The following is a 20,530-nucleotide window of genomic DNA, read 5'->3' as shown; positions in this document are numbered from 1 at the left end:
CCAATGGCACAAATTTTCCTCACCAACATCTGTGACCCTCTTCCTTTGGTAAAGGAATGGAACACAAAATATTAGGGCTAAATGTGACTTTTACTGTTTTCTAGTCCAATCTGCACTTTTCAATCTTTTGTGTAGATTAAAACAAAAACCAAACAGCTGATGCCTAAAGACATGGAGGACTTGGTCAAGACCCTGTAACTGGTAGCTGGACGCACACCAGGTGGAGAGGCAAGGATCACATTGGTGGCAACAGTAATAGTCAGAAATCTTGGGCAATGTATTACTTGACAAGAAGAATGCAATTCTGGAACCAGAGGGGCAGTTCTCATGCAGTTACTGTACAATGTATTTGACTGACTTGAATCTACTCCCTTAGAGCCTGTGTAGACCCACTGAAACTGTCTGAAAGGAGCCCACAGTACTCTGCCATATTTAAAGAGGTTTGGGCATGCTGGCACTTTCTTGTTATAGCTCCTGTTCTGTCCCCACAGAATGTCTTTAGGAAAGTCCTACAATGAAATGAAGTTATTTTTGGGAATTCATTTGCTATCCTCATTGGTTTCTATTACTCCTTACTAGATCTATGATTTACCTGAGATATAGTTGGTATATCTAAATTTAATTATCAGCCTCTAAGCTGGGAGATAGGCACTTCATCAGTTCTCTCTGGTTCCTTCCATCATCATGATTCAAACTGCTGGGCCAGGCTTCAGGAGTGTGGTTACTGCACTGTATGTCTTCATCATTTAACCACTATTCTTATCTTTTTATAGGAGGGTAGTACTTTCTCTTTTGGTTAAGAAACTAATGACACTGGTGTATACCTTACCAGTTACAAATTGCTACTATGCATGCTACTAATGGCTATAAGTCTGTTCTCTAACTAATGGCTTCTATTTGCTTGTTGGACAAAAAGTATGTGCTAAGCATATGGTTTAGCTCGAGTAATCTCTGTTTATATCAGTTTTATCTTAACAGGTTAATGAAATTGTGATGTGTATCAAATAAATAGGCTCAACTTTTATCACACACACTTTTTATATAATGCAGCTTTTAATCATTTAACTTTCAAGTTTAAAATAAAAGTAGTTATATGCTTTGAATATGAAAGAGCAAAGTGTTCCCAAGAACTTTGTAATATGTATCTCTTGGAGATAAAACGTATACATAAGATAAAAAGTATCCCTATTAAGAATTTATAAAAGGATCTGATGAAGATTTTGATCTATAATTTTGCATTACTTTCAACTGAGAGTCTGAGTTTATTTCTGAGAACCCCAGGATACTCTACTAACATGACTGCATAAACTTATGCTTCATCTTTATCTTTGTCAGTATTATCTTTTATGCAATATGGTAGTCCTTAGGGAGCATTAATTGCTAGCTATCTTTTAGCTACTTAAGGGCAATCTTGGAACAATTACCATGTGTTTATGGGAATGAGGCATTCATTTATTTATTGCCTTTCTCCTAAAAATCTCATAGCACTTGAGTCAAGAAGATAAGAGTATAAATATGCCCACTTATCTTTGTGGGAATTACCCCTTTCTCTATCTCTACCATCCACCTCAGCAACAGCCCAGCACCCTTATATGGGCTCACTTTTACAAGTTCAAACTGTAATGATGATTGCCATTCAAAAGCATATTAAATCTGTCCTTTCTCAACTATCTTTTCCTCCCTTTCCTTCCCCCCACTTCTTTCTTTTTTCTTGAAATGGAACAAGGACCCTGACTTAGGAAGCATACAAATCTGGCTTTGTAGAGGTCACTGGTCCCATTTTTAGACAAGATTATTAGACATATGAAACAATCACTGCATTGGGGAGTATTTCAAATGGGCAGACACGTGCCACAGACTATCTCACTAAACCTATTCAGTTGATTTAGGATAAATAAATCTTACTACTTCATAGAGCTATATAAATCTTTTTCCTTTTCATTACTTTTATCCATATCTATATCTATATCTATATCTATATCTATATCTAGCATATAAAATATATGGCAATATGTGACATAACAAAGTCATATAATGTGATTTACCAGAGGGAGAAAACAAAGATCTGATACTGGTTTTGCTCAGTGTTGGAGGCTGGGTTACAGGAAGCAGTGTTGTAAGAGGACAAGCTCCAAAATGCAAATGTGTAAGATGCTTCCACACAGACACATGGACAAGTCCAGAACCAATGGAGAGAGCAACACAAGGATGTAAATACTGGAAGGCCCCGTTAAGGTCAGTAAAGTAACAGACCAGTGCAACAGCTATCTTCAAAAGTACACTTTTGGGTCTTCCAGACTGTCAAGGCTAACTGTTATCTTCTGTTCCCCTTGGGCAGCATGTTGGTCAATGCCTTATGAGAGGGACTTAGGAGTTTCATACACATACTCAGTTGTATGCTTTTAGTAAGCTTTTATACTTGCCTGTTTTCAAATATGATGTGAAATTTTAATTTTATATAAGTGGTTTAAGAGAAATATCAGTTTTATGAAAAAATGCTTCTCAAAGATTTAAATTACTTTTTTTTGTTTTTTTTTAATGCCATTTGCTATTGGGTTTTATAAGTTATAATTTTTAGTGAATAAGGAGAAATGAGTTAAGGTTTATGTCCTGTCATTATTCAAATAAAAGTGTTTATATAGCAATCTATTTTTTAGAGTATAAGATTAATTTTATATTAAGAAATATTAAGAAAGTTCAAAGGGATGGCTTTGAGCTCACTATTTCTGTAAAAACAGGATTTTTCCCCTCGAATTTTTAATTCTTTTTTCCATTTTATATAAATTAAAGTAATTTAGTTCTAATGGCATTTATGTAGATGGGTTCCATATAAAAATGTTTGTTTAGAAGTTCTACTTCAGATAAAGCGTCCATATTTGTATATGAAATTTATTTACAAGCAGAAGTATTTTACCTTAATGACCTAAAATATTTTAACTGTTTCTTCTATTAATATTGAAATTTTAACAGCTTTAGAAGAAGTAAACAGCTTATAGAGATTAGAAAAGTATGTAGCCCTTTACTTTTGATTCATTACTTCAAGTTAAATTAGCAAATGATTTACAGGTAATAAATACCATTTCAAAGCTGTTTGGTGACCAGTGCAAACTCTGATAATATCATAGCCTAATATCAAGATTCTGAGGGGTTCAGAAGATGATATCTGAACTACATTACCTTCTTTTTTTAAATTTTTAATATTTTTATTTATTTTTGACAGAGAGAGAGAGAGAGAGAGAGAGAGAGAGAAAGAGAGCGGACAGTGAAAGGGCAGAGAGAGGGAGAAACAGAATCTGAAGCAGGCTCCACGCTCTTAGCCATCAGGGGGCCCAAACTCATGAATGGTGAGATCATGGTCTGAGCTGAAGTCAGATACTTAACCGACTGAGCCACCCAGGCGCCCTCTGAAGTAGATTATCCTCTTAATGGCTGTGGTATTGCTAGTGAGGTTTTCGTTTGTTTGTTAATTTTAAGGAACTAAGATAGAGATATACAAAAGAAGTAATGAAGAGAATCAGTACTTACTTTTTGTGACAACACCTTCCAGTCGAATGATATTTGGGTGGTCAAACTGACCCATGATACTAGCTTCTCTTAGAAAATCTCTTCTTTGTCGATCCATGTGGCCACCTTTCAAAGTTTTGATGGCAACGGGGATCTCTCTTTTCCCTGGTGTCTTCAATCGCCCACTACAGACTTCTCCAAATTCTCCTTAAAATATGAACAAAAGTAGTTGTTTAAGCAGAATACTTACATTCCAGAAGAACTGAGTTGTCATACGGTACTGTTTTTTTTTTTTTTTTTTTTTTTTTTTTAACATAATGACTGTCAACTGTGTCATTTCCACATGGAGATTTCTTTCTTAAAAATTAAACTTATAATGATGATGTGCTTGATCAGCATCATTTATAATGAATAATGGAATGCACTTTCATATGGTAAGGCACAGGAACTGCCATTGATAGATCTCCCTGATCTGCAGAGAAATTATGACTAGCAGAATGGGTGATGCTAATGTAATTCTATAGAAAAGCAATCACTGTATAACATTTCCTGTTCCTGTTCTCAATACTGAAATATGGGCCAAATGTCTGCTCTATTCAGGGAATCCATCAGGCATGTGTAGCTGACCTGATCCTGCAGACCATATATCTGAGTTTCACTACCACCAGAAATCAATGCTAGGGTCAACTGGTACATGAACATATTGAAATGACTACACTGAACTCAACTATAATAGGTGATTATACAGGCTAAATTACAAGTCACATGGTTGGAATACAAATATAGTAAGATAATTTATGGCTCAGCAACGGCTTCATTGGGAAGTAATGAATAGTAGGCAAATATTTATCACAAATTTAATATATATATTTAATATATATATTAAATACACTATTTAATATGCATACATATACATATACATATATGTATACATATATATGTATACATATACACATATCCAGTGCTACAGTGCTGTGAGTTCAAAGAAGTGTTAAGACTTGGTCTCTGTTCTTAGGAGCTTATAGTCTAGCAGAAGAGTTTAGCTGAACAAATATAACACTCAAGAACATAAGAACCAATCTCTGCAAATGGTGTATTAGTTAACTAAGAACAGTGGCAGCTAGAAGGCTTCCTGGAGCAGGTGAAACTTTTGCTGATGTTGAGCGATAGGTACGATTTGGATATTCAAGAAAAGCAGTAACGTTCCAGGCAGTGGTGCACAGAGGGAGCGAGAAAAATGAAGACAATGTTTCAAAGGTCAGAAGCCAAGGGTGGCAAGTGAGGTTATCGTGGGAAAGAAGTTTGGAAGTTTTCTTAGTGCAATGCAATAAATTCAATAAAACTTGAAATTCCAGACTTAACTTTTCTGAGGCCAATTACCTACATTTGCTTAAGAGCATGATGCTTGATCACCAATTTATTAATCTATCAAGTAAAGATAATAATAAAATCTTCCATAATTCTATAATGTCCCTTCCTCATCGGGATACTGGGAAGATCAAAAGTGATGATATATATAAAAGTGCTTATCAACTGTAAAGTGCTGTTCATGTACTTTAACTTATATGAATCTTTGGAATGGTGAAAGAAATGAAAATTAAAGTATCTTCAGTTAGTTTATTAGCTAGCAGTTCTGGCTAATAGTTCAATGGAATGTAAATTTAAGTGTAGAGAACTAAATTAAATTTTTGAAGTACCATAGATTTCAATTATCCTTATTTGGTCCAAAGAAGAACCAATTCATTACAATCAACTAAATATTGACTATACATGAATATTAACCACCTTTTGCTATAAATGCTAAGATATTTTTTAAGTGAAAAAAAAAACACTAGGAAGGAAATAAGCCAAAATATTGCTTCTAAATTATGTGTAAACATGTCTATTAGAAATAGAAAGCAGTCTAACAAGAGAGTTTACTCTACGTTAAACCAACAAATAAGCAAATAGAAAACTCAGACTAGAGTGGGGTCCCCAAGTTCAGTGCATATGATATTAGAGTTTTATAAATCTTGTTTAATTTGACATCAAAACAAGAAAAGTCTGTTTTTACTTAATGATACTCTCAACCTGTTGGAGGTTAAATGTTTCATGTTGACAGGAAAAAGAGGCTGTAGTTTTTCAGTTTTGTAATTACAAAAAAAATTTTTAAAGATTTTCTCTCAGACATTAAAAAAATGGCCATTGGTAGAGATGTTTGACATTTTACTATTGAAGCTCTGAACCTTGAGAGAAAAGGTATGTACCTATGTCTAAATTAATGTCTTATACATCCAGGCCTACTAAGGTACTTCAAATTCCTTCTTGGACCACTGTGGTTTGTTATAATAAATATCCACAATAAAACAGATATTTCTTTTTTTTTCTTTTGCCTTAATAAGTTTTCTAGTGAAAATAAAAGCTCACCAATATTTTAAAACTCCTCACCTGTCTTGAGCCCATAATGCAAGTGATTTTCTGTTAGCATTTCATAGTAATCCAAATAAACTTTTGAATGTAGTGAAATAAATAGAAAACACTGGTGTTATTTGATCAAGACAGGCAGAGTGGTAATTTTCTTTTTTTTTTTTTTTTTTTGTTCTCTGAAATTTATGTATCCTATTATCACCAGGTAGGTGTTTTCTTCATGTCAAACTTTGTACCATCAAGCTGTTATCACACTTATTTCAGTGACACTAAATATGGCTGCCTCAATTAAAGATCTGAGACTCCTAGTGTATTCTTCAGGCAAAGCCCAAAAACTGCAGTCAGGAAATGTATTAAAACCCTTATCTGTGGAAGGCCTGAATGTATAAGACATATCAGAGAGTAAAAATATAATCTAAATCAAATGCATAGTTTAAGATATTGCCAAAGGCTGTTCCATTATATTATTATCCTTGTAGCAAGAGTTGAGGCCCTGTACATAACCATCAGTAAGATAAATTATTCTTCACTATGATGTGTGAACATTTTTATATACTGGTTAGTGCATCATTAACTCACTGACTACAGGAATATGGTGCTAACTATAGTTTTTTTTTTCTTTTCCAATCATTGTCGCCATCGTTATTACACAGGTAGCACTTATACATTGCTTAACATGAACCAGATCTAAAAACTAAATATATATTTTGATCTTGACAACAAACATTTGTGGTGGGTACCATTATTATCCCCACTTTGCAGATGAAGAAGCTGAGATACATGGGCTAAATAACCTGCCTATCGTGACACAACTAGAAAGTGGTAAAACTGTAATTTGAACTCAGGAAGTCTGGCTCCAGGGTCTGTGCTTATAACTACCATTTAGTGCTGTCTGGGATGTTTATTATTATTAATATTTTGTTATTATATTATAATAACAATTAGTATTGGATTTTCCATATAAAGTCTACATAACCAAATTAAAACCGTGAGAGAATGGTGGAGGTGGTGAGGGACCATCCATTCGGGGGACTGCCACCTCACAATCTCCTGGAAGATTTCCAAAATTTTCTCTTCCACGTCCTGAGACTCTGGTTTCCCCTGCCTCCAACCCCTTGAGAGTCAATGAAGCCAAGATCCACACTCCTGATGGCTTTTTAGAACATATCTCTCAGGTATAATGAGGTATTTCTTTCCTTACACTTGCTATTTCCCTCTGATAGGAATGTTCTCCACAAAGTGTCCTCTTTCCTCCCTTGTCCATCTTCCTCAGTCCTCTATGGGGATGGTTTCTCATAAGCAGTAAAGGCCAAGTCTGAGGTCCCTCCTTCAGAAAACTTGCTCTGATAAATCCATCTAATTTAATCTCCACTACTATCAGTCCCTTTTAAATGAAAAAGAAAAAATTAGCAGCTCAACAATCAGAAGCTGTCCTCGGTCTCACAGCTGGGCTGTGTAACTCTCCTATCACACACTATACCAGCCTTGACAAGGTTACTCTGAGACCATGACAAAATGAGACAGAGCAAGGTCACTGTGTACTTTGCCTAAGCACAGACAAAGGCAAGGTCACATGCCAAAATACTAAATATGCCCTCCTCTCTTGGCTAGAATGAATAATGGCTCTTTCTTCACCAATTGTGTCCTTATCCTTGTTCTTGTCTCCCCTCTGTGGAGATAAGATTCATTAAGATATTGTGGTGTAAGTCCTAAAATTAAAGCCCAATATTATGTGCTGTTTTAATATCTGGGGGAAACTGGGAAGGCCTCAAACAGCCTTCCCACAGGCTCTCCCTCCCACTCGGCTCCCATATATATGGTTCTCTAGCCAAATATCCCTCTTTACCTAATGGCTCATATATAGTTCTTCCTTATCCCCATGTAGCAGGTTTCACTTTCCTGTCAGTCTGTGGAATGATTCAAACAAGCCAATCACATCCTCCTAAGGGAAACAGAGGGTGCCTTATCCTGTTGGTACTACAAAGCCTGTCTCTTACAGCCTCCCTGTTTGTTTGGTAGGTTCCCAAGTGCAACCTCCAGGTGGGCCTGTGTAGTGTGTGGTGTCCTCTTCCTCCCTGGGCTGTGAGTACATGTAATTGATAAATATCTACCAACCTCACCTGCCTAACATAGGGTGTTGTGTTTTTGGCATCCCATGACCCTAGGGTAAGAATCCCTACGTCATCAACAGGGTGAAGCACTGTTCCTCAAAAAATTTAAAAAAAAAATAGAAATACCATGTGACCCAGTAATTCCACTACTGGGTATTTACCCAGAGAAAATGAAAACAGGATATTGAAGATATATCTACACTCCCATGTTCATTGCAGCATTATTTATGATAGCCAAGATAAGGAAGCAACCTAAGTGTCCATCAATTGGCAAATGGATAAAGAAGATGTATATATACAACAGAGTATTACTCAGCCAATAAAAAGAATGAGACTTTGCCATTTGCAACAACATGGTTGGACCTAGAGGGCATTATGCTAAGTGAAGTAAGTCAAACACCATATTATTTCACTTACGTGTGGAATCTAAAAAACAAAATGAACAAATAAAGAAAAAAGCAGAAACAGACCTATAAATATGGAGAACAAACTGGAGATCACCAAAGGGGAGAGGGTAGGGGTATAGGCAAAGAGGGGCAAAGGGGAGTGGGAAGTTCAGGCTTCCAGTTATGGGATGAATAAGTCACAGGGATGAAAGGTGCAGCATAGGGAATATAGTCCATGGTATTATAATAGTGTTTTATGGTGACAGGTGGTAGTTACACTTGTGATGAATATAGCATAACACATAGAATTGCTGAGTCACTATGTTGTACACTTGAAACTAATGTAACATTGTGTGCCAACTACATGTGTATTAATAAAAATAAATAGAATAAAAAATACTTAATACAACACACACACACACACACACACACACACACACTCAATTATAGAATCGTTGCTGCTTTCTGGCAGCATCTAATCTAATCTGCTTCCTTAGAATGCCTAAATCACCCAATGAAAGCCCAAATCCTTTAGTAGGTTTCATTTAAATTTCCCTTACTGACACACGCTACAGTTCCACATGTTGTGTGTTTTTCCCTTGCTAAAACGAACAATAAACCCAACTTTTTAAACTACAGTGTGTTCCTGGGATCTTTGGCTTTGAAAGTATTAGCATAATATATTTACTGTATACCATTTCTGACTATCTGAAATTTCTGTGAAATTCATGTTTAACTATTTTACACATTTGGTAGGTATTTCTCCATTTAAAAATCTCTCCTTGATCATGTCCACTATAATGTAAGCCATGAAGGCATGGACCTTAACATCTCTATTTTCTATTGTATCCACAGTGCCTAGTACATAATAAACAACTCTTTAATATTTGTTGAATGAAGGAAATGAATAAATCAAGGGGAAAAAGCCTCAAGACCCAGAGTTGAGATATCTTAGAGGACAGGGATTTTCCAATATGATAACATTTTTTTAATTGCATAGTATCCTTTGTTTTCTTCTCATTGTGTACAGTTAAGAGAGGCCTCAGTATCTCCTGCATTCAGCTTTTTTTAACCTAATCATGCACAATCCACTTTCCTTCCTGTATGTGGAGGTAACAGGAAGAATATTTTTAAGTGTCATAGAGAGAAAGTGTTAAAAAAGAAGCGGCATAAAGGAAAAACATATAACCAATTTTTAATTTAGTTCTAGAGGGATATCTTAGTCTCTTGAGGTCTTAAGATAAATTCCATTATTATTAATGTTATCAGAAGGGTCACCTACCCAATTGTATTCAAGGACTTACGACTATTCTGTTGGATTTCTCCACAATACATAGCACACCTTCTACACATGAAAGAGAATAACATTTTTAAAGAAAATTTATAATTTCACACCAGTTGAAATGATATTTGATATTGAATGCTTCTGATTCCCTGTCACAGAAAGATTCAACATGATGTAAGATTTCTCATGTTTAACCAGACTTGTCAATAGGAAGAGTTAAGACATGAGAAAGGACAGGTTCTTAGAAAATGGGTCCTCTGTTTCCACCTTCACCACTCATTTGTTTTGTGGTATTAGAGGAAGTCACATTACTTTTTTCTGTTTTAGTATTATTGACGTGGGAGGTGGGGTTGAGGGGGGGTTAAATACCTACCACCTAGCTACTTTTTGAGAGATAAAGATTAATGTGTAAATACTTGCCAAGCTTTTTTGGTCTTAAAAAGTTTCCATGTAACCAGTAAATCTTTTAAAATTATCCTGATACCACAGAAGACATGTTAAATATGCTATTCTAAGTATCCTTCGTGACCAGGCTTTTAAAGTCTAGGTCAGGAAACATTTTGTATAAGACCTGTGAAGGAGTTTTTTAACTTCATCAAACATGGGTAGGGACTTTTTCAGTGAATGAATTAAGTAACACATTATCCCATATTGTCCATTTTTTCCCCCACACCACATTCCAAATATTAGCCTCTTTTTTCTTTCTGGGCAAGTTTTTTTTGTTTTATTTTTGTTTTGGTTTTTTATAGACATAATTCCTCTCAATTTTTGTGATTGGAATGTAGCAAGAGGACACAAGGCAGTAATTCAGAACATTAAGAAATGGCAGTTAAGTCTGATAGCAATGTGCATGTTAATCATTCCAGTTGCCTGGAAAGTTGACTTATGATTTCAGTGGATTTACCTCCCTTTCTTCCTTCCCCCAGTATTTGGAGGGCTACATTGTATTTTAATGCTTGGTGCACTACAGTGTTTCTTTACACGAACTTCCTAGTTGACGTGCCCTTTTGTTCATAATCAGCCTCCAATTTCGCGTCCCAGTCAGTTGCCAGGAGTGGCCAGACTCTATGATCATAGGCATGCCTGCAGCAACGCTTCTTAACGCACTTTTAAGACAGTATTTGATGTTTATGCATGCACACAGCAAATACATCTATTGCTGTCAAAGCTCTGTATTTGATAAAAATTTGTCTTTGTTTATATACTTGAGGCAAAAGCGGCCTTTGCTTTTCAATAAAATTCTGCCTTTCCTATTAGGCCACATGGGAGGGAGTTAAGAGGCAGGCAACAACCTGACAAGAAAATATTATGTGATTGATTCATTAATAATAACTTGAAGCTGTTTTTTCTATAAACATACCTTCAAAAGGCTGAGCTCACTGCTCCTTGATTTATCCTTCTCCATACCCTGGACCGACAATTATTCTAATGCTAGTACCTCTTGGTTTCAACTATTAACTCAGATTTCTCCTTACTAACTTTAAACATCCTAAAGGCAGAGACTATAATCTTATTGACCTTTCTATCTTAGTACCTTGCAAGACTCCTGACATCAAATAGGCACTCAGTAAGTTGCTGAATGAATGAATCTGCCATAAGCTTGAGATTTCTGTGTGTACCTCCAAGGAGGGGTTGAGAATTTAACTGTATGATTCAGGCACATGATTACTTACTATTAACTTAATTAAATTAATTAATTGAGATATAGCTGACACACAATGTGACATCAGTCTCAGGTGTACAACAGTGATTTGACAAGTCTACCCATTGTGCTGTGATCACCACAAGTGTAGCTCCTACCATCTGTCACCACACAATACTATTACAATACCATTCGCCGACTATACACTCCATGCTGTGCCCTTCATCCTTGTGACTTACTCCTTCCATAACTGGAAGCCTGTACCTCCCACTCTTTGTTCTTTTCTGCTAATACATGCTCCCAAATGCAACTCTGTCCTCAAGGAGATTAAAATTGTCTCTATTTCTGACATCACAAGTCCAGGATATAACTTACATATTGAATACTCTTATTCACAACATTTTGACTTTTCAAACTCACTGATCCCTTTACTCCCAGGACACCTTTTAAATCTAATGTATTAGCCTCTACCAAAGGGTCTCTCACACCACTTCCTTCCTTGCCTGAAGGGATATGGAAAGAGTTTCTCTTTAGACTAAATGATTTGCATTTCAAAAATCTGCGTGATGATCAAAATCGATTCTCCATTTTGCCATTCCAAGAATGATGTTAGAAATAAAATCTAATTAAGAAGTCTCTGTGACCCACAGAAAGTTACTCAATGTCTTCAAGTTTCGGTGTCCTTATAAAACATTGACTATCTGCCTTGCAGAGTTATGGGAAGTAAAGATACCTAGTACTGCCTCTAGCAGCTCCTACTACTATCATCAAATACTTCCACTTGCCCTTCAGCCACCCGCCTCCCCTCTGCGAATGAAACCCAGGACCAACCCAACCATTTGCCAGTCCCTACTCCCACAATCAGGTTGCTGAGCACTCTGCACTGGATAACAGTGTTACTAGAAACAAATGGTTCTTTACTCAACTGTATTCTCCTTTCAGTATACATACTATCTATCACAGGGTGATACCTTTCACCATCACCAACTACTGCCTCTTGGCTGTGAAGTTCCAAATCTAAACTTGTAACACAGACTCCCTCTTGAACTTCAGACTTGTGTAACCCAGGGGCCATCTTATCATCTCCTATATTAGATTGCTTGGGCTGCTATAAAAAAGTACCATACCCAGAGTGGCTTAAACAACAGCAGTTTATTGTCTCATAATTCTGAGAACTGGGAAGTCCAAGATCATGGTGCCAGCTGGTTTAATTCCAGGTTGCAGCTCTCTTTCTGGCTTGCAGAAAGCCATCTTTGCTTTGTGTCTTCACATGGCCATTCCTTGAGAAGGCCAAACAGAGAGCTATCTCTCTTCTCTTCCTTTAAAGCCACCAGTCCTATCAATTAGGACTCCATCCTGAGGACCTCATTTATCCTTAATTGAAACTAGAAGACCTATTTTCAAATACAGACACATCAGGGGTTAGGGTTTCAACATACGACTTTTGGGAGGACACAATCCAATCAACAGCTTGGCTTAAAACCCATTTTCCTATCTTCATCTCTTATTTCATTTAGTAGCCATAGTTGGTTGAATAACCAACTCTGGCTCCCCAGAGATATCTACTTACTAATTCATGAACGTATGAATCTGTGAACATATTACCTTATATAGAAAAAGGGGCTCTGAAGATGTGTTAAATTAAAGATCTTGGGATGTGATTATTCTGAGTGATCCAGGTGGGGCCAAGGTAATCACAGGGGTATTTAGAAGAGGGAGGAATGAGGGACAGTCAGAGAAGGAGATGGGATGAAGGAAACAGAGGTAAGAGTGTCAGAGAGATATTTGAAGATGCTATGGTGCTGGCTTTGAAGATGGAAAAGGGGACACAAGCAAGGGAATATAGGTGACCTTTATAAGCTGGAAGTCAAGGAAACAGATAAGTTCCCAGAATGAGTCAGTACTGACAATACCCTGACTTTAACTCAGTGATACTGATTTTGGATTTCTGACTGAAAAATAAGGTGTGTGTTTTTTCAGCCCCTATTTGTGATAACATATGGATGGCTCTTAGCACAAGGCTTGGCACAGAATGAGTTCTTAAATATTAGCTTGTATTTAAGCTGGACAATATCCTCCTTTTAAGTATAATTTCTTATTCCTCTCCAATGCATCCTTTTACACTCTTCTATTACTGTCACTTCTCTCAAACTCTCACAGGGGTTTTGTCTTCATTTCAATCTCCAGTATGTATCATAGCAAACACCGTGGGTAACAACCATTCACCGAATGCATGTGTGATTCAACAGACATCCTTCCAATAGACTCCTTCATCAGTACTTTACTCTCTATGTTAAAACAGAGTCTTATTTGAGAGAGCAGCCATGAGAGAATATAATTTACCCCAGTTTGTGTGAATTCTTGCACTAGCACAAATAAGACATTTTGGAATTCAGTCAGTAAATTAAACCATGATTCAGAACTCTAGACATTTTAACATGATTTTATTTACTCTCAAGGGATAATAACAGGCAGATGTTCTAATAAAACAATAAACATTTAGAAAGTTTGCTTTGTGTTAAATTACTATCTTAACTAATGTAAACCCAATTTGAGGTACATTTTAGTCAATCACTTTTGTTTTTCAGAAGACATTCATCAAACTTGATCTTTTCCAAAAGTTTATACTTCATTATTTTACTTATTCAAAAGATAGAGTTTACCAAGTCCTAGACTACAATACGTACCATTATTATATGTACAACCTAGAAAGTAAATGTTGCTGCTAATTAAGCTATGGATGCTATCAATTATAAGAAGCAACAAAATTCAATGATACTAAAATGAGAAAATTTACTTGATCAAAAACGTGAAAGAAGAGAAGAAATCCAGAGGCCAAATAACTGGAATATAATCTCATTTTGGTGCATATCCTCCTGACCTATTTCCTACACGTAAAGTTTAAATTATTCTTTTCATAAAGTTGCAGGCATAATATATAGTATTTTTCTGTATACACTTGAGACTCTTATATTTGCTTACTACTATAGTACAGGTGATGCTTGATTAATGTGGGGCTTAGGGGTGCTGACCTCAGGCAGTCAAAATATGCATATTACTTCTGACTCCCCACAACTTAACTACTGATAGCCTACTATTGACGGAAAGCCTTACCAACAACATAAATCATTGATTAGCACATATTTTTTATGCTGTATGTATTATATACTGTGTGTTTACAATGAAGCATGCTAGAGAATATACAATGTTATTAAGAAACTATGTCAAACTGAGTACTGTACTGAGTACTGTACTATAAAAAAAAATGGTTTTTAAGTAGACTTGTGCAGTTCAAACTATGCTGTCCAAGGCCCAACTATACATGTAGCTTCCATGCTATTAAATGTAACTTATATTAACAAATCTCTTTTTAAAGAGCTTATATTCATCATCAAATTTGTTAATTGTATTGTTTATATCCTCTAGCCTCACTGATTTTTTTTCTTGTTGATTTAACAATTATTAAGGGAAGTGTATTAAAAACTCCTACTCCTTTGGCAGATATTTTTTTCTCAATTTCTGATTGTATTACTACTGTAAATTTTTGCTTTCTTTGTTTGGAATATGCTTGTATACATCTCATTCTTGACAGATATTAAAAAGTTAAAATTCAAAACTGTTATCTCTATTACTGAATGTCACCTTAGAAAATATGAAAATATCGCGTATATAGTATTAGAATAGGTAAAACTTTATCTTCAATCTAGCCATTTTAAAACTAGGAAAAACGACTATTTTAAAATATAAAATAGTAAAATGAGTAAAAGTACTCATTGCTTCCTACTAGGTGAAAATAATAATAGCTAAGTAGGTACAAGGCACAATTTTAAGTATTTTATATAAAATAACTTACATATTACAAAACTAATTATGAAATTAAAGAAAAATTTAAAAGTACTAGGACCTTCAAACTTGCTTAAATGAGCCACTGATAATAATAGAATTAGATATCCATACATTCTGGAATCCTAGTGAGAGACAAACACACTCTTCTCCATGACGTCCACAAGGCCCACTCTCATTGCTGGGGTAGTTACTGCTCTCATCCAGTATGATAACCCTGTTGTCCTTAAGAATATAAATAGTACATAGAATGTAGACCTAAAAAGTTTTTACCATCTGGCATTCTTCAAACATGTTTCTTAAGCAGATCCTTAATTTTTTTTAAAAAATGTTTATTTTTGAGATAGAGAGAGACAGAGTACAAGATGGGGAGGGGAAGAGAGAGAGGAAGACACAGAATCCAAAGCAGGCTCCAGGCTCTGAGCTGTCAGCACAGAGCTTGACGCGGGGCTGGACTTGTGCAATAGCGAGATCAGGACCTGAGCCGAAGGCAGACACTTAAATGACTGAGCTACCCAGGTGCCCCAGATTCTTAGATTTTTAATCTATTTAAAATCAATACTTTTGGTATGGTATCCGCAAGTCCAAATTCCAGACTATTTTATTTTCAATATATCCAAATTAGTCATGAATGTCAGTAACCACCCAAGATTAGATGGCACCTGTCACGTCTGAGAAGAAATATAATTGGTTTAACTCTACTAATTGAACCCTGAAAGAGCATCTGCTAAAGAAACATAAACAACATCTAGTCTTATTTATTAGATTAAAAGCTCAAGAAATGGCTGACAACTGTAATATTACCATGTTTCAAGTATTTTCTAAGTTTAACCACATAGTATTGGAAGAATTATTATTTAAAGCATTACATTTAGGGAAATGGAAGATAGAAGTAAAGAGAAATACATTTGTAATACTGTGAATGTATATCCTAAACTCTTTGAAGTTGATTCATACAGTAGAATTTTCAGAAACTTTTAAAAAGCATTTTGTGAAGGCATATAAGACTGCAAGCAGAACAAAGAAATATGCCAAATATTTCTGTTGTTGTTTATTTTTCTTTGCTCTTTTTTTAAATAATGGGAGGTCAAACGATTGCTTTGGATTTCGTTGCAGAGAAAATTGTGAATGTGACAGTATTCACGTTCATGTTAGTGAAAAAAAATGTCACAGATGCTATGTTTCCTTCTGATTATAAAAGAACAACAATCAGGAAAAAAAAACAACAAAAGAGAAAAATATATTGCATTTAGTCTGAATACATAAAGAAATTTTTATTTGACATATTATAAAACTTGTATTTCCATACAGTAGCTGCTATCTTGAAATAAAAACAGGTCAGCCTATTTCTTAATCGATCACTTGCTTTTTATTAATCATAAGGAAGCACAGCATGTTCTTCCAGTAAAATATTTTGAATGGTATAAATTGATTGATTTTTAATGTTAAATGTTTAAATTTGGGAAGCTACATAGGAAGCAATTCTAGTAGTCTCACTTCATGTGGAAAATGACACTGTTTAAGAGTTAAAAAGAAGGTAGAAAGTCAGAAATCAATATATTAGAAATAAATACATTTATTTTTAAGGTATTTCAGTGCTTATCTCATTTTGTAGACCATTGAAAATATAGTAGACTTGGTCTCTGGTTAAAGATAGTAGTGTACTATATGCTTAACCCCTTTCCCTCTATGAGGCCTCTCTAATAACAGAAGAGAAAAACCCTAAGTATAAACCCTTGTGGACAAAGGATAAAACATGAGACTCCAGTGGATAAGAGTTGCAGCAAATTTTTAAAAATAGAAAGTGATTGAAGAGTAGGAGTATTAATGGGTATAGTATGTCATAGAAAGGGAGAGGGAGACAAGAGTTTGCTTTGTTGAGAGGAGAAAATTTCATGTTGGAAACACAGATGGACTGCTGGCTTAGATGCACTCATTATGGGAAAGGGCAGGAGTGAGATGTAGGGACCCAAAAAACAGTAAGGGTATAGCTTTAAAGTTTAGTACAGAAGAGTTAACCACTAACTACCATAAAATATCAAAAGGTTCTTTTCTAGAAAAAAAAAAAGAATATTCCCAAGCAAAATAAAAACCACATACTGGCATTTGAGTATCTCCAATAAAACAACCCCCTAACCACCCAAAATGACACCTACTGTAGACATATTTACATGCTTACACAGAACCACCAATCAGTAACTATTTGTGAATATGAATGGAAAGCCAAGGATTACTGGTCATGTGAGAAGAGTATATAGTATGAAAGAGAGGCAAAAAATAATAAAACAGAAACAAGAAAACTAAAAGAAGCAATGATGATGTGTTATAATATGTTTAATCTATCAAGAAAGATCTAGACGTGAAAAGAAATAATAAAAAAACTAGAGAAGTATCTGGAAATTCAATGCTAAAAAAATACCCAATAGAAATCTTGGGAGATAGAATTATGCAGATATAGTTAAAGACGTCTGCTAGAACCCAGAACAAATCTACCTACAAAGGACAAAGCAAACACCAAATATATGAATGTAATGCTTAAAATGGTAAAAACTCAATCCACGGGTTCTACAAATGACTAACAGACTAATAGAGCTCAGATGAGAAAAACCGCATGAAGGGTGGTAAGAGATACAGAGTTCAGCTATGGAATGAATAAGTCATGGGGATAAAAGGTAAAGCATAGGGAATATAGTTAATGGTATTATAATAGCACTGTATACTGACAGATGGTAGTTACTTGTGATGAATATATAGAGAGTTGTTGAATCACTATGTTTACACCTGAAATTAATGTAACATTGTGTGTTGCCTATAATAATAAAAAAGAAATTTTGATGGAAATCTTTCTAAATGTAATTCACACTTTCCTGCCCTCTCAAAGGAGAAATGGAACATAATTTATCCGAGAAAAAAAAAGGGGGGGGGGAAAGAAAGAATACTAAAAGTTTTCCAAAAGCTAGCCTCTCTGGACTGAAAGCCTGCATGTGTATGGCACATTAATATGTCATTCCAAGGTAGAAGCCTCTAGGCATGGAACTGGTCAGCAGCTGTGTTGTCAGCTAAAAGGCGGTAGAGCGGTACCTTTAAAATTCAGAGGGAAAGATAATTTTTAACTTACAATTCTGTCCAGACTAATTATTCACTGTGTTTAATTGAAAAGGCATTTTCAGATATAAAAGAACCTAGAAAATGTAATTCCTCTGCAAACTCCACTGTTAATTAGGAAGCCAATGGCAAAGTGAAGATAGTAAATCAAGAAAGAGATAAGAGATACATCATGGGATACAGGAAATAATGGATCCAACTTAGTTAAGTGACCAGAAGAAAGAATGAGACCCATGCATCAGTCCAAATGGAAGCAGGAGAGCAGGCTTTACAGGAATGTAGTTAGTTATGTGTCAGAATCTGGACATACTGAACGACGCTCAAGTCTCTAGCAATCTAGAGCAGGGGTTGGCAAACTTTTTCTGCCAAAGGCCAGATAATAAATATCTTAGGCTTGTGGATAATTCTGACTCTTTTGCAACTACTTAATTCTGCAGGTTGTAGCACCAGAGCAGCTATAGTGTGTCCCAGTAAAACAGGCAACCTGGCCTGTGACCCATAGTTTGCTGAGTTCTGCTCTAGGGAAGCTCACCCATGGATTTCCTGCAGCATTACCAACAGGATATAGAAGAACAAACCGACTTTGGAGAAAGTGGTATCATTTAAAAGGACCTACACAATCCAGCAGTCAGGTTAAGAAAGGCTAAACCTTTTTCTCTTCCCAGCTTAGCAAAAAATAATATCTGATGACCAGGAGCTCTCACATGAGGAATCTTAGCAGAAAGGCCCAAAACAATTATAACATTAGTATAGCAGTTTGAAATTAAGTTGTTTTCATATTTTCACTTTGATTATAGGAAAAAAACTATAAGCATAAAAGTTAAGTACCTACATTGGTTGGAACAATATATAAAGACTTAAAGACAATATTTAAAGGTGAAAAGGTAACATCAGTGACAAAGGTAACAACCAAACTGAGAGGAGAGGTAGGTGTTATAAGGAAGCTAAATCTTTATCTGTGATAATAAGAAGTCAATAGATAACATCTAATGTCAAAATAAATATGGACATAACCATCAGAATTAACAACAATCCATTAATAAGTATTGCCATGGTGCATACAACGTGGAGCTAGAGGAGAGTGAAGGGAAGGGGTGGTGTGCTTGTGCTTTCATTACAAGCCCTTCTATTTTCTTTAATTTTTCAGATATGTGAGAGTCACTTGGTTTTAAAAATTAAAATTGATGACTAGAGTGCTGTTAAACTTCATGGAATAAAGTAAAAGTTGTCACTGTTCCCTGGTACTATGGACATTTGTTCCACCAATTGGCAAGTGAATCGTAATAGACCAATACATCAAATGTAAAAACAACAACCATACTTCCTCTTTTTCATATTTAATATTTAAAAAATAAAAGTTAATTCTCCTCCCTCACCTCTTCATTTTTCTATCCTTAGCCAGGTATTAGCTTCTGCAATAACGGGGCCCACGACACAACAGGGAGCTGAGCAACGCTTTCTGGACTTTGCTTACAACTTTGTCAAGCAAGACATTCTGCCTACTCTTGGGAAGAACTCACTTTTCACTTCTCTCTCAGTGACATGGTCATGAGTATTTAAAAAATGGGCATTGTATGTTGAGGATTTGCTTCCCACAGGACAGAGTTCTACACTGCAATTAATCTATTTATAACTTCCCAGTTATTTCCTATCTTCATAAGAGGTATAGATCATGGGGGTAAAAAAATGTTATTTACTATAGCAAGAGCATAGTGACTTTCACCTTTTTGTAGAAGTCACCATCACAACATCTGAACACAGTGTACATACTTAAAACTGAAAACTCTAAAATAGAGGATTCTGATCATATTCACAAACAAAAGACAAAACAACATCAAAAGAGCCCAGAGTGACATTCTTGGCTTGAAGATTACTAGATTCTTCTACATATATTTCAACATGTCAAATCTTCTGAATATCCTTGTGTTCTTTATCTTAGTCATTCTGGTCAGACTTGTTCTGTGTGCCTTGCTCTCATGAATCCCTGCATCCTTACTGGTTTCTCTGCTGCCAATCACTGCTAGTTGAATTCATCCTCCTCAAGACATCTGAGTGATCATTTTAATTGTAAATCTGATTGCATAAGTCTAACATTCTCCACTTGCTTTCCAGTCTCTACAGGATGAAGTCATCTCTTAGGTCAGCCTATCTTGATCCATCAATTTAGCTTCTATGCCTTTTCTCTGAGAGGCTGATACATCCTTATCATAGCTCCATCACAATACTTAACCCTGGGAATGCACAAGGT

General features: G+C 35.6%; 1 protein-coding gene across 6 annotated transcripts in view; it reads right to left on the bottom strand.

Moving 5' to 3' along the window:
* EPHA6 (EPH receptor A6) overlaps positions 1 to 20,530 on the bottom strand; it is an 865,677-nt gene that overhangs the window by 201,785 nt on the left and 643,362 nt on the right. For all 6 annotated transcript variants that reach the window (XM_060640206.3, XM_060640200.3, XM_060640202.3 and 3 more), the window contains one exon: positions 3,526 to 3,711. In XM_060640206.3, coding sequence (XP_060496189.3) covers positions 3,526 to 3,711 — 186 coding nt within the window. The remainder of the gene's footprint in view (positions 1 to 3,525; positions 3,712 to 20,530) is intronic.

This window comes from Panthera onca, chromosome C2 (assembly GCF_046562875.1).
Source record: "Panthera onca isolate mPanOnc1 chromosome C2, mPanOnc1 haplotype 2, whole genome shotgun sequence".
Taxonomy (NCBI): domain Eukaryota; kingdom Metazoa; phylum Chordata; class Mammalia; order Carnivora; family Felidae; genus Panthera; species Panthera onca.
Note: the sequence above shows the minus strand (reverse complement) of the source record. Positions and strands in the feature narration are given on the sequence as shown.